The 15,920-nt window shown below is 38.8% G+C and overlaps 1 protein-coding gene across 1 annotated transcript; it reads right to left on the bottom strand.

The window, feature by feature from the left end:
- Positions 1-1,066: 1,066 nt before the first annotated feature.
- Positions 1,067-5,431, bottom strand: LOC131168680 (LRR receptor-like serine/threonine-protein kinase RGI1). The gene is made up of 2 exons (XM_058128304.1): positions 2,145-5,431; positions 1,067-1,655 (listed from the first exon to the last, which is right to left on the bottom strand). Exons 1-2 carry the CDS (start codon positions 4,948-4,950, stop codon positions 1,198-1,200), a joined length of 3,264 nt encoding a protein of 1,087 aa, XP_057984287.1. The 5' UTR covers positions 4,951-5,431; the 3' UTR covers positions 1,067-1,197.
- Between the last annotated feature and the right edge of the window lie 10,489 nt (positions 5,432-15,920).

Here is a 15,920-nt window from a genome sequence, read left to right as displayed (position 1 = left end):
TTGTAGAGATGAAATAATTATATTTTGTTATTATCAAAACGAGATCGGACTCAAAAAGTCAATAACTTTGATTCATAGAAGAGTGAGATATTTTATGAGTCAAAATACTCAATGAGTTGGGTGATGACTTTATGTGTATGGTGAACATTAATTATTTATGGAATCCACGTCCTGATATCGGGATTGATGATACCCCATTGAGGAAGCTTATAAGTTTTGATTGTATCAAACCCTACTGGTAGATTTTGAATCCAGCACATCAAATAAGTTAAAAGGAAGGTCTCAGGGAATTAATATGTTAATTAATTAAATTGTCAATAATTTAATTTAATAGATGAGTATCTATAATCTTTATGTGGGGAGATAAATAAGCATTTAATAATAGAAGCTCGAAATTTAATTTCGAATATGACATTAAGTGTAATTATAATTATTTAGTGGTATGAATTAATTAACATAATTAAGGATGAATTCGGGTCGGATTAGAAATTCTTAATTACATGGGAAGTCCTAGTCATATTTGCCTCGAGGTCCCTACTGTAGCCTATATATACACGCGCTCCATTTAGCAGCTAGGGGACACGAACAAACTCTTACAAAGGCAGACGTTTTCGTAAGAGAAGAAAACCCTAGCAGCTACTTATGAGCCTGCTCTCTCAGAAGCAAGGCATGTTCAAGGAATACAGTAAAAGATTTCTGGTCGTTTTCAAGAACTCGTTTTCGTACTCGCAGATTCAGGATCAAACCAGACAAATCTCGCAGGTATGATCCTAATAACGTAATTAGGAATTGCATGATCTGATTATTTTTTTTGTTATCCGTATGCACTACAACCAGATCTTAGAGTTATTCTGCAACTCCCTTCATCACCTAGTATGGGAGGTCCATTCTTTCAAGTTTTGTTCTACTACCACATGGTACACTCTGGAAGATTGGACAGTTCAGGCATATATTGAGGTCTGTATCCAAAAGATTATGTGCTTGGGAAGCACATCTATGGCATTTGCACCTCTGTTTATTTGCTTTCCAAAGAAGTGCTAAAGAGAACTAAAAAAAACATCCCAAATGGAAAATACTTACTAACATAGTATTAGTATCAAGCATGATATGCTGTTCATGCTACTTAAATTCAATCTATACAAATTATTTGGTTACTTGAAAAATAATAAGTTAAGTCATACACAGATTTTGGAAGAACTATGGCAGCAAGGAAGGAGATCTAGTTAGAGGTTCAGATGATTTAGAAAAGCTAGAAGAGTGAACTGCAGCATTTTGGTTGGCCACAACTCCCTTGCAAAGAATGTTTGGCTTCTCAAAGTCTTCATTTTCACGCCTGATCGCTTGGAGCATTGCTGTGACATCTTTCATAGTAGGCCGTTCGGCTGGGCAAGGGTTCACACATAGCAGAGCCACCCCAAGCACCACTTGAAGCATCTCTCGAATTTGAGTACCCGATTGAAACAGTAGCTGCTGATCAAGAATAGATGTGAAGTCTCCTCGTGTTTTCTGTACTGCCTGGTTAACCCAGCTGACAATGTGGGCACCTTCTGGGATCCGGCGGTCAGTTGGTTCCATCCCAGTTAAGACCTCGAGCAGCACAACACCATAGCTGTACACATCGCTCTTCTCAGTGATCCTTAAACTGTATCCATATTCTGCACTTTGTAACAAGACATGGTCAAGTTCACTGCTTGAAATTCATTGATAAACATAACTACCTCATTGCCAAGGTTCCTAAGTAAGAAACAACGTTAACTGAGTAGGAGCATGTCAAAAAGAAATTGGGACATTATAAATTATGATGATGACGCTTGTAAGCTGTTGGGGGTCAATTCAGGTTAATGAAATTGAGAAGATCGGCACTTTTCTGGGCAATTTGGTTTAGATTTGTGGTGTATAGTTATACAGAATGATTTATTTGAGGGTTTTCAAGGAGCAATTCAAAAAGAAAAAGAAGACATTGAACTATATATTGAGTTAAGTGGTATATTATTGACAACTAAAATCATTTGAAAAACTGCCAATTTTTTCCAAGGTGGATTTCGAATGATTCTAAAAATTGTCTATCATATCCAAGTTCGTTGAAAAACCCTAGAGAAATTTGCTACATTTATTTTAGAAGAACACAAAGGAATTACACTTACCAGGAGCAATATACCCATAAGAACCTGCAACTGTGTTGGTATCTCTTGAAGAATCTGGAGCTTCAACAAATTTGGCCAGTCCAAAATCTGCGAGATAAGCTTCAAATTGTGGTCCAACCAAGATGTTGTTGGCCTTAATGTCACGATGAATTATGGGTGGAGTACAATCATGATGAAGATAGGCTAGACCTTGAGCCGTGCCCAGTATGATTTTATACCTTGCATCCCAGTCTAAGAACAGCTTCTTCTTATGAAGCAATCCAGTCAAACTCCCATTACTGATGTAATCAAACAGAAGTAATCTGGTTTTTCCATTGCTACATCCAGCCAGAAACCTTACTATATTTTTATGCCTTATTGATCCTAGTGTCTGAACCTCAGCAGAAAACAAGTCTCTCTCTGGAAAGTCACCATTCTTTGTTGGCCATAGCTTCTTCACTGCAATAACTTGTTTTGTTGGTGTTTCAATGCGATAAACCATGCCTGAACAGCCCATACCCACAATATTTGCATCTGACAGCTTCATCACAATATCGTTTATGGAGAAGCTCAGCTTTTGAAATGGGATAACATCCCACTCCAACCCACTTTCTTCATCGTAATTCTTCCCAGTTCCACGAGCTTGGATAAATGAAATAATCCCAACAGTTGCAATTATTACAATTACTGTCATAATGAGAGTATAGGTAATAATATTTCTGGTAAATTTTCTTCCATGGAGGCTTCCAGTTATGTGGCATTCATTTTTGTTTACGCAAAGGTCTTTGTTACCAGAAAAGGCAGTGGCTGGTAGATCGTGGAAGAACTTGGTACTGGGAATAAAACCGGAGAAATTATTGTATGAGACATCCAGAGAAACAAGATTGTCAAGATTACCCAGTACCATTAAGCTTCCCATTAAGATGTTATGTGAGAGATCTAAGTTGGCAAGCTTTGAAATATTTGAGAAGCTTACAGGAATTGGTCCTGACAGAGAATTCCAACTCAAATTCAATAAGATATCTAATCCTTGCAGGTAACCAATCTCATCTGGGATAGGGCCGATGATTCGATTGCTGCCAATATCCAACAACTGCAAATCCTCACAGAAGCCTAGTGATGGAGGAAGCAAGCCCGTGATGTAGTTTCCACTCAGCACAAGTTTATTTAAAGATTTAAGTTTCCCCAAATTCCCAGGAATAGTTCCGGATATTCTGTTCATGGAGAGGTCTAAAACATTCACTCTGATGAGGAATTCGATGGAGGTAGGAATCATGCCTTGGAGTTTGTTTTTGTGCAAGTCAACCATCTCCAGCTGAGTGCAGTTGCCAATCTCTGGAGGGATGACTCCAGTAAATTGATTTTCTGACAACTCGAGAAAGCTTAAGCTTCTCAATAGCCCGATTTCTGATGGAATTGAACCTGTGAACTTATTCGATCTTAGCCGCAAACGGACCAGGCCAGTGCAACTGCCAATCTCAGGTGGTATTTCGCCGGAAAATCCATTTGATATCAGCAGCAACTCCGTTAAGTTCTTGAGATTGAGGAGAGCATTCGAAATGGAACCTGTGAGGAGATTGTGAGAAAGATCTAACGCCTGAAGCTTCTCACAATTGGCCAGCTCATTGGGTATGCTTCCATGAAGCTGATTCTGCCAGGCAAAAAACAGAGAAAGATCTTTCAGTTGCCCAATTTCATGTGGAATCTCCCCAGAGAATCTGTTGTTATCAAGCTCAAGTTGTTTCAGATTGGAAAAATTTCCAATAAATGGTGGTATGTTACCAGAAATGTTGTTTTCAGACAAGAGAAGCATTTCCAATGCACCAAGATTTACAAGAGAGGGATGAAACTCTCCAGTGAGAGAATTCAGTGAAAAATCAATGACTGTCAAATCTGTGCAGTTCCCAAGAGCTCCTGGAATACTTCCACTTAGATTGTTCTGCCATAGTAATATCTGTTTGAGGTTTTTAAGCAGACCCAGTTCAGCAGGAATTCCGCCCGAGAGTTGGTTTTCGTAGATAAACAAATTTTCCATGGCCGAACAATTACCAAGTTCAGGAGGAATCTTACCAGTGAGATTTGTTGTGTAGACTGAAAGTGTCCTAAGGTTCTTTAATTCCCCCAAACTGTGAGGAATCTGTCCTGAAATTCCAGTATCTGCCAAGCCTAAAAGGACTAGCTCTTTGCAGTTTGATATCTGCATTGGTATTTCCCCATGAATCAATGGGTTCCCACCGGCACGAAAGATTTCAAGACTCCTCAATTCTCCAACCTCTACTGGAATTTTTCCAGAGAGGTGGTTATCAAAAAGCTCGAGCTGTCGAAGCTTCGAGCAGTTTCCAATTTCTCTAGGAACTTCACGCTGCAAGAAATTTGAGTTCAGCGACAAAGACTGCAATTTGGACAGTTTCCCAATTTCAGGTGGAATGTTTCCCGCTAGAGCATTGTAGCTGAGATCCAGGGTGGTCAGTGATGACAAGTTTCCAATTGAAGGTGGGATTTGTCCTGTGAGGTTCCCATCAGAGAGAACAAGAGTAGTAAGGAACTTGAAGGAGAGAAGCTGAATGGGGAAGGTGGTAGGCAAATTAATGGAGGTGATTTTGATTTCTGTAACAAAACCAGTTCTGGAACATTTGACATAAGCCCATCTGCATGGAGTTCTGTGGGTTGGATTCCATGAAGAAAAGAAAGTGGGAGAAGAAGAAGAATTGAAGGTTGAAATCCATGAAAGTAGAGAGAGACCTTCTTGGTTCAGAGCAGAGGTGGCTGCTGGAAACAGAAAGGTGTTGAAGAACAAGAGAAAAATGGTGATATTGCTTGACATCATGAAATGGGCACTCTGCTACTGTTCTGTCTCACCCAATTCTAGAAAACTAAGTCACTCAAATACATAATGCTTTCTTCATTAGGTAAATTACCTAACCCTCCACACAAAAAAGCAGAAGAAAATCTTGAACAGAACAGCAATTCCTCAAACTCTAAATGGTTCATGAACAGAGCGTGTTAATTTTTTGTTAAATGCATAGTGGCCAATGGAGAGGAGGACAAAGCAACACCGAAAAGAAGAGGGAGACACCATAATCTTTTTCTGAATTATAGTTATGGTGAGGCCTCAAAATCAGTTTCTTATGATATGTCTATATATTTTTTTTTTCTTAAAAAGAAATGTATAGCTGATAAAGGTGGTGTTGTCATGAGATGGGATATTAGAACAGGTCCACATCTCACTTGGAAAACTGCTGATTTCCTTCCCCATGCATGAATCTTCTCAACGAACCTAATAAAAAAGCAACGCGCAAACAACTTTTCCTGAATATTTTGGCTATTTGTGAATGTCGGCTTTCTTTCTGTATTATTACAATTTTCTTGGTAGACAAACATCCTTCATTCTAACAATAAGAAGTATGATAAATACATCTTACTCATTTATAGATACATTTTCATACTAACAATAGATTTTGTCAAAATCCACACAAATCCAAACTAAAGTTTTGAATTATATGCAAATTTTATATTACAAATCCACATCTCAATTGGAAAAATGCTGATTTCCCTTCCCCGTGCATGAATCATCTCAAAAAACCTGATGGACACAACAGGTCAATTTGCCTTCTTTATTATTATTATTATTATTATTATTATTATTATTATTATTATTATTATTTTTAATTGGTAGAAGACATCCTCACTACTAAACATAAGTATACTTATCTTTCTTTTTTTGATTACTTTTCTTCCCTATATATAAGATCAGATCCATTCGATTTCTAAAAAAGATTACTATTCCTTAACTTTTTGAGGAATCCTTGATCGCTGAAAATTGATTTTTAAAATCTTTTTGACCTTGGTTTCGTAGGAGCAAGTAAAAAAAAATAAAAATTGAGAAATAGATTTGATTTGTTCTCAACAGTGAAGAGATGGTCATTTGAGGGTGAATCCTTTATCGACAAATGCTTCTATTACTATATATATATATAGACACACACACATAGAGGTGTGTTGAGTTGCGCGCAGTATGTGCAGACGACAACACCACCTCTTGTAGCTTACGTTGAAATGGAGACCTGCAGTAAATGGAGATTAGCAGCCCTCCACCAACCTTGCCTACCATGGCTGACATTAAGCCACCGACCTTTGAATTTTACCCCTCATCGTAGGCTATATAAATGTGATGGGTGTTGTGTTGTGTTGTATTTGTGGGTGGAAGTGTGTGTAGAGAGTGTAGAGCTGTGTGTGCAGAGCATAGAGTGTGGTGTGATATAAAGAGAGAGAGAGAGAGAGACAGAGAGAGTTGAGTTAAAGCCAATAGCCTCCTCCTCCTTGTATTATTTTCTCAGTTATAGTGCATTGGTGTGTGCTTCGTGGACGTAAGTCAATTCGGCCAAACCACATAAATGTGGTGTTCTATTTTTGTAATTTATTTTTGCATGTGTATGATTGTTGTTCCTAGATCCACACCCCAAGAATTGGTATCAAAGCGAGGTTGGAGCGAAATTTCTAGATTGGAGAAAAATTCCCAGATTGGAGCCTCTGTCCAGTAGCTCAAAACTTAGTTTTGAGGTAGCATCGTGTTCTTCTCGTCGAGACGAAGCCAACGGTTGTAACTGGTGCTCGAACGGACTTTAGACGACTTCATACACGCTTCCATTGGAAAGGCCATGTTGCTAAGTGCCTACATGCACCCTTATGCGCCTCTTGGAGCTCAACGACTACCCTTATGCGCACCCACGCTCTGGCATTCTCCCGACGAGGCTAAAGGTGGAAGACAACTGACGTCAGTGTGACGTTAGCACAGAGTCAGCGTCCACATCAGCTCCTAGTGTCATGTGTCACCCAGTCACCAGCCACATCATAGCCACGTCAGTGGCTGAGTTAGTTGTCCACGTCAGCCGCCACGTCATTCGAATACCAAGACACGTCAGCAGCTGAGACCCACAATGACACATCAGTAGGTGGGCCCTACAGTGACACGTCAGCGCACGTTAGCAAGTGGTCCGGACCATGCCACATCAGTAGACGGCGTCAGTTAACGGCGTCACAAATGCATCAGAATATTTCGTCAGAAGGGAATATTCCGTAAAAGTTGACCGATATTTGACCAAGTTTGACTAGAACTTTGACCGAGCTTTTCAGAGCCATTTTGGGTCCGTTTTTCGAACGACTTGAACCATTTCTAAGGTTTTCAGCTGTTCTAGATTCAACCTTGTTGTTTCTTTGAGATAATCATGTCCCTAGATTGGTGAATCAAGATGTCAAATGAAAAGAACTCATAAATCGAGATGTTTGACGGCACGAACTTCAGTTTCCCGAAAATGCAGATTGAGGACTACTTATTTGGTAAGGAGTTGCACTTACCATTGAAGGAGAAGCCAGAATCCATGAAGGAGAGCAAGTGGGAGCTGCTTGACCGAAAAACTCTCGGAGCTATTAGAATGACGTTGGCAAAGTCTGTTGCTTTCAACATCATGCACTTGACAACCACCAAATCCCTTATGGATGCACTATCCAATATGTACGAGTAGCCATCAGCCACGAATAAGGTACATCTAATGAAAAGGTTATTTACCATTAATATGTCTATAGGTGGAAGTTTTAGCAGACACCTAAATAATTTCAACGAGCTGTCGAATCAACTTGCCTCGGTTGGAATTACATTTGACAGTGAGATCCGTGCCTTACTAATTCTTAGTCAGCTACCTGAGAGTTGGAAAGGTATTATTACTGTGATTAGTAGCTCCATTGGAAAATTGAAGCTGAAGTATGATGAGGTCATTAACATGATTTTGACGGAAGAGATCAGAATGAAGTCGAACAATGCCCCCACTTCAAGTTTAGCCTTGAACGTGGAAAAACGAGGAAAAAGAAGCGGATATGGACGATCAAACAATTGCGGAAGATCTAGGACCAGGCAGTCTAGATCCACAAATCCCAGAGATTCTTAGGGAATAAAGAATGTTGAGTGTTGGAACTGTGGAAAGGCCGGACATTTTAGAAACCAGTGCAAAGGTCCGAGAAAGGAGTTTGAGGTGAAGATAGAAGCAAATCTCGCCTCTTCCTCAGGAGAGAAATATGCATTGATATGCTCTTTGGAGAGCAAGAAGGAGTCTTGGGTCTTAAACTCCGGAGCCTTATTTCTTTCCACTTGTAGTAGAGATTGCCTAAAGGAGTATACACCAGGTAATTTTGATAAGGTGTACCGTGGTAATGATCAACCTTGCGACATAGCTAGCAAGGGAGTTGTGAAGATCAAGATAAATGGGTTAGTATGGAAGCTGAAGGATGTCAGATATATTCCAGACCTGAGAAAGAGTTTGATCTCAATTGGTCAACTGGAAGATAAGGGATACATGACGACATTCATTGGCAATGAATGGAAGGTTTCAAAGGGTGTACTAATGATTGCGCAAGGTAAGAAAAGGGGAACACTTTATCTAACCTCCAATGTCGCTATGTCTATTTCAATTACTGCAAGAAATGACGACAACAACATCTAGCACCAACGACTTGGTCATATGAGTGAGAAAAGACTTAGGGTGATGCACTTAAATGAAAAATTGAGTGGTCTATGGTCGATCGAGATTGACATGTGTGAGGATTGCATATTCGGGAAACAAAAGACGGTAAGTTTCTAGACAAACACCCGTGCCCCAAAGAAGGAGAGACTAGAATTAGTCCACTCAGGTGTATGGGGACCGACGCTTGTCTCATCCATAGGCGAAAGGAGTTACTTCGTCACGTTCATTGACGATGTTAGCTTTGGTGTATTCCTAAGAGGGGGGATGAATTGGAATTTTAAACTTCTTCCTAAGTTTAACCAGAAATTTGCAATATTATACAACCTAGGGACTGTATACCCAAATGCGCAGATAAATATAATATGTGGAATTTAAATTATGTGCATCATTCACATTATAACATACACGTGCGGTAAATATAAAGTGCGAAAATATAAATAGACACACAATATGTTATCGAGGTTCGGCTAATACTACCTACATCCTCGCCTCTAGCTTGCAAGCCTGAGAATTCCACTAATGCTCACTTAATGAGTGGAGCGGCACCGGTTACAGCCTGGTCAATTCAAGGGGCTAACCTCAATCAACACGTCTTACTAGGATGGTGTACCAAACTTTCCTAACTGGGTCTAAGCCAGTCGGAGACTATTCTACAGGGCTAGTCTCCCTCTTCAGGCTCACGCCTGGAATACAATAAATATGAATTTACGTACATTGAAATGTGCTTCTCAACTAAGCAGGTTTGTACTATAATATGCACAGTATACTCAATCAACCACACATCAACAATATAGGAAATGTAAGCTCAGTGATGTGATTTTGTGCAAGCAACGCTCAACAAAGTATTATCACTAATATGATCAAGAGTGTTCTAATCAAATTATTTATTTGAAACAGTATATATCAAATCTTAATAATAAATCAGGGTTTCAAAGATGGGCAAATATTCAAAACAACTCAAAATATTTTCTTCAAGTAGGCTCATGAGTTGTTTGAAAAACAAAATAATAGCTTGTTAAAAATATTTTGCACAACAAAATCAAGCTATGAGAATCTTTGCAATGACAATGCAAAGATCCTTAAGCTATTGAGTTTTTCCCAACACTAGATTTATTAAATAAAAATTTGTGGGAAAACTCTTACTTGACTCCCCAAAAATAATAACAATCAATCAAGAAAAACAATGGCAATATAAGCAACCTCTAATAAGCACTAACCCACTCAATAAGCTCTCACAATTAGACCTGGAAAAATGGATAAAAATCCGTTAATTTGAACCGCATCCGACCCATTTTAACCGACTTATAATTATCCGTTTGCCAAATGAGTCGAATATGGTTTTTCATTTTCATATCTACCCCCTTAGTGGGTCGGGTCGGGTTTATCCGGCGGATATCCGCCAACCCGCTTGCAGTATTAACCCAGGAAAGCCTAACAAGCTACAATCCATCCCAAACCCTTTAAGGCTTTAACCTACCCAGGCTAGTGAGCCAACTGCCCAAGTGCTCACACAGACACGGCCCACATGCCCTGCTCAGCTCAGCGCCTCACTGCCTCAGCCTCTAGCCCTCTCCCACAATCCCACTCCCAAGTCCCAGCCCAGCCCGACAGGCGACAACCTCACAACTCACAACTCACAAGACTCACAACCCCTATTCCATTCGAGCTCTAAAATCACAAGCCCCTGAATCTGATCAACCAGTAGCTGGAGCTTGGATTTTATTGCCAGAGAGTGCCGCTACCCTATTCGATTCTCCACCGTGAGCGACTGACGAGCCGCGAGCATCTCTGTTCAGACTTCAGAGAGCCAGCACAAGAGGAGAGAGTGAGAGATGGAGACCCTTCAAGCTTCAGTTCTGGCCTTCGTGAGTTCATCGTGAACCCTTCGGGCTTCAAACCAGATAGGCTGCAGGAGCTTTTGCTACACAAACACAGCTACAGAATACCCTTCGGTCCCTTCGTAACTCGTAAGTATTCTTCTTCTTCTTTAGTTGTTTTACAGATCTAATAAATCTGTCATTAGGTTTTGGCACAGCATTGGGTTTGAAATTTTTAGGGGTGCTAGTATTTTGGATTTACAAAGAGACTAGAGAAACTTGCTGGTTTGATTTTTTTCTCTTTTTGTTGTTTTTATTTCTTTTTTCCATTTTCTCCTAAATTTTTATTGGAAAATATCTTAACTTGCTAGTTTGATTTTTTTTCCTTTTTTTGTTGTTCTTAGTTCTTTTTTTTTTTTTTTCCTGTTTTCTCCCAGATTTTTATTGGGAAATATCTTATTCTCCCTTGTAAATTCCTTCCTTGTTAATGAAATTTCATTTACTATAAAAAATAAAAGAGATAAACAGGTCAATGCTTATATACATTCAGTATGAACTGAGATATGCTTATTTAGGAATTCATAAGAGTGTACACACACACACTAGCCATGGTCAAGCATTACGTGTGCACTCTACGGCCTCCAAATGTCTTATTATTTAGAAAAGATGAGAAATTGTGAAAATATTTCAGGAATTCAATATTAAAATTAGTTTATGACTTTTATATTTTTTTAGAGGAGTTGAGGAATGGTGGGAATATTTTAGACATTCAACTTTGAAATTAGTTGATCATTTGAAACACCCAGAACCGTGAGAAGATTGGAAACTGCTGTGCTGGGAAAAAAAGTGACTGTTGTATCAGGGAAAAAAAGGAGATGGGCTGTTTGAAAGAGTGAAGGTTAATTCGTAAAATATATTATTACACATTTATTCTTGTTGTGAAGAGTTATTATTTGAAAATATGTAAAATTTGAGGGGTATTGGAGCAGTTTCTTGGTAATATATATGATTCATGAAAAATGATGATTGAAAATTGTTATAGGTTTGTTTGATTAATAGTAGGCTAAGCATAAAACAACTCTCCAAATTAATACACAAACTAATCGCAAGTTATTGTATACAACTTAAATTATTATGACAAAAAATAAATTATTAATAAAATTATATTTGAGAATGGCGGATTATCCGCCCATCCGCCATGAATTATCCGACCCGAAACCGCCTAATCCGTCACTTAAACGAGTCGAATATGGATTATGATTTTTTTACCCGATAATCCGCCTTATCCGCCATGGATAAACCGACCCGATCCACTTTGCCAGGTCTACTCACAATGCTAAGATGTATTAAGGGAATAAGTTTTTGAGAGTATTTTGAGCAATATGAGTTTTTGAAAAAGAGAGGATTTTGCACTAATGATTTTTGCTAATTATTACTAATCCACACAAATAAACTCATATTTATGGGCTAGGGTAAAATTATAACCGTTTAGGACCCATAAGGGATTATTAGAAAAGATTTAAAACATATTAGAGCTTTTAAACCATTTTAACCCTTTTAATTGCGGTAATAATTTAAATAACCCGAGAAGGTTTAGGTGGCTGAACTAAGGTTTGGTCGCTCGAATGGACTTAACTTTTGAAGAACATTTTAAATGGTTCGGTTGCCTGAGTCTCGGTTCGGTAGCCCGAACAAAAGTCAGTAGCATTTGTTCGTAGGTTCGGGTGCGTGGTTGGTGGGTCGGTAGCCCAAACATAGAGGTTTGGTCCCCTTGGCCGTTTTTGATCTGATTTTCTCGGTAGCCAGAGTTGGTGAGGGGTCCCTTTCAGAGGGTTCGGGCGCCCGGGGAAGATATGTTAAAAATTGTTCTGTTGCCCGAGAGCTAGGTCAACTATTGACTTTTCAATAGTTTGGGTGCCCGAGGAGTTTTGAACTCCTGGGGTTCGGTCGCCCAAGCTATCTCAAACTTTCCTATAATATTCAATTTTCATTTTTTAACACTCCTGAATTCTTTATGATATATGTGCATGAGTGTTGGGACCTATAGTCATTTTAGGGTTTATGAGAACACCAAAAAAATTTGGCATCGGTCGATCGAAGGGTGCCCTAAGGTCATTCGATCCCTATGGCCAATCTACGGTCATGTTGAGCTTACGATTACCTACATGCATGACATGTAGAGATTATTACAGACCGATATAAATTATTACAGACCAATATAAAAATGAATGCAAATACAATTGAAAATAGGTCTTCATTCCTTTTGCTTCTCCAAACACCATGATACGGTGTAAGCATTAAGTTCCTTATGGCATCAACTGTATCTTTACCATCCATGTGTGCAAAGAATTAAGATACATATGCTTTGTCAGTATAAAAAACAGAGATCGGACTCAAAAAGTCAATAGACGATCATTCTCAGAAGGTATGGGATTACTTTCTAAAGTATAAGTTGAAAGTTTTTTATGCTTTCAGGGTATGGAAATCAATGGTTGAAAACGAAAATGGTTTGAGAATCAAGAAGCAGAGAACAAACAATGGTGGTGAGTATGAAGACACCGGGTTCAAGAAATTCTACTATGAGCACGGTATTAGGATGGAATGAGCTGTGCCAGGTACTCCTTAGCACAACGGTGTAGCTGAGCGGATGAACCGAACGCTGACTAAAAGAGTCAGAAGCATGCGTATACAGTCAGACTTACCATTGCAGTTATGGGCAAAAGCAGTCAGCACAGCAACATACTTGATTAACAGGGGTCCATCAGTACCATTGGACCACTGTATACTAGAATAGGTATGGAGCGGAAAAGAGGTGAGACTTTCACATTTGAAAGTTTTTGATTGTGTTGCATATGTACATATCAGTGATTATGTTAGAAACAAACTTGATCCTAAGTCTCGGAAATGCACCTTTGTCGGTTATAATGAAGATGAATATGGGTATCGCATTTAGGATGATGAAAACAAGAAGTTGATCAGAAGCAAAGATGTAATTTTCAATGAAAAGGTGATATATAAAGATAGGCACACAGCAAAATCCACCGAACCAGTTTAGAGAGAGTCAACCTATAGATATGGATGATGTCCTAGAAGGTTTCGGGACGCAACAGAAGAATGCCGAGAATCCTCAGGCGGAGGAACCAGTGGAGCAAATCGTTGCACCACCGCCTCCTACTCTAGCTACGGAGCTTAGGAGATCTACTAGGCCCCATGTACCAAATAGAAGGTATATAGATTACTTACTTCTTACAGATGGAGGAGAGCCCGGATGCTATAATGAATCATGTGAGGTAGCATATACGAGCAAGTGGGAGCTTGCGATGAAGGACGAGATGAAGTCCCTCACTTCCAACAGAATGTGGGAACTAACTGAGTTGCCCGAAGGTAAGAAGGTTTTTTACAACAAATGGGTGTATAGGATCAAAGAAGAGCATGACGGATCCAGGAGGTATAAGACCCGGTTGGTACTCAAAGGCTTCGAGCAGACAAAGGTGGTGACTACATAGAAGCTGAAGTTGTGCTCAGCTTCAGTTGGTCTTCATGCTTGAAGGCAGATATGGGTACATCATTTGTCTATACACTGGTTGAGATGATGTCTCTGTTTCCAAGTAGGAGATTGTTGAGCTGCGCACAATATGCGGAGACGACAGCACCACCCCCCATAGCTTACAATTAAATGGAGACTTGCAGTAAATGGAGACCAGCAGCTCTCCACCAACCTTGCCTTCCATGGCTGATATTAAGCCAACAACCTTTGAATTTTACCCCCCATCTCAGGCTATATAAATGTGTTGGGTGTTATGTTGTATTTGTGGGTGGAAGTGTGTGCAGAGAGTGTAAAGCTGTGTGTACAGAGCAGAGAGTGTGGAGAGAGAGAGAGAGAGAGAGAGAGAGAGAGAGAGAGAGAGAGAGAGAGAGAGAGTTGAGTTAAAGGCAACAGATTCCTCCTCCTTGTGTTATAATGAATTGGTGTGTGCTCCATAGACGTAAGTCGATTCGGCCGAACCACGTAAATCTAGTGTTCCATTTTTGTTTTTTATTTTTGCCCATGTGTGGTTGTTGCTCCTAGATCCACACCTCAACAAGGTGCTCCTTGTAAAATTCTAAACATAAAAAGAAATTTTTGATAAACTACAAATTGGTCCCTCACTCTTAGAGGTAATGAACATGAAGTCCGAACTTCTCAAGTAAAATAGATCAAATAGGACAATTTAATTGAAATGAGATGTGTAGAAGTGTTTTTTTTTTTTGAGTAAATGGGTACTATTCAAAACAATTATTTGCCTTGTTGAACGTGAATATATCTGCATTTTAATTAATCATTTGTAGAAATATAAAAAAAATATATTTATTTTATTGTCTATATATAATTTTATGATGAAAAATTTTTTGGGTCTGCCTTGCTGGTGGACTTCCAATGGAGATAATATATATATATTCCACCCGTGATAATTACATCATTACGTGCGATTAACAACAAGCTTTTGAAGGTAAAGGAAAGGTAAATAGTGTTCTGTCAATGTCCTGAAAACCGGAAATAACATTCTGTGTGAAAATTTAGTTCATCTGGTGTAAGCTTTTTCTGGTGGGTTTGTACTTGGGTTGAATTTAAAAGCCTTTGAAGTTCTGCAAGTTGGTTATATATATATTCCACCGGTGATAATTACATCATTACCTGCGATTAACAAAAAGCTTTTGAAGGTAAGAAAAGGTAAATAGTGTTCTGTCAATGTCCTAAAAATCGGAAATAACATTCTGTGTGAAAATTTAGTTCATCTGGTGTAAGCTTTTTATGGTGGGTTTGTACTTGGGTTAAAAATTTAAAAGCCTTTGAAGTTCTGCAAGTTGGTCAGCGTTGAGCTTGGCAGAGGCCTGATGTATCTCTCACCGAACCATTTTTTTCTCTGTTATATTATTATTGATCTTCTTCTTTATTTTGGAGGTTTGGCAATTGATATCAAAAATTTATTCAAAGACCAATTTATGACAATGATATGCACTTACTAATCTCTATTATTCCAAAACTTATGCTCCAAGGAAAATAGTCTGATTAATTTGAGATTTTTTTTTTCTAAATAAATAACGTGAACTTGGGGTAGTATGAGTTATTGCTCAAATCACATAATCCTTCTTTTTAGTCGATCGGAGATCTGGGGCTTGGACTACTACAACTGAAAATAGTTCATTTCTCATTCCATCTCCTTCTGGCCTTCTCGTCTCCCTAAAAGTTCGAACCTAAAACTTCCAACATATATGTCGTAATCTGTGATTAATGAAATGTCACTTGATTGAAAGATATCACATAACTTACACTAACTCACTCTAGTACAAATAGACTTAAATGAATGAAAAATGATACCTAAAATCTGACTTTCTATTTGTTTTCAAGTATTCTTTCTGCAAATCTTGTGAATAAATTGGTTTTAGGAGGCATAGGGGGACGAACTTTAAAGTTTCTATACCAT

Source organism: Malania oleifera, chromosome 11 (assembly GCF_029873635.1).
Source record: "Malania oleifera isolate guangnan ecotype guangnan chromosome 11, ASM2987363v1, whole genome shotgun sequence".
Taxonomy (NCBI): Eukaryota; Viridiplantae; Streptophyta; class Magnoliopsida; order Santalales; family Ximeniaceae; genus Malania; species Malania oleifera.
The sequence above is the reverse complement of the archived record's forward strand: the minus strand, read 5'-3'. Positions and strand labels throughout refer to the sequence as shown.

Bases quoted from the DNA above. Each gene is read 5' to 3' on its own strand.
- LOC131168680 (XM_058128304.1), bottom strand. From the start codon at position 4,950: ATGATGTCAAGCAATATCACCATTTTTCTCTTGTTCTTCAACACCTTT. The intron at 1,656-2,144 runs GTAAGTGTAATT...TACAAAGTGCAG, and splicing joins TTATGGGTATATTGCTCCTG to AATATGGATACAGTTTAAGG.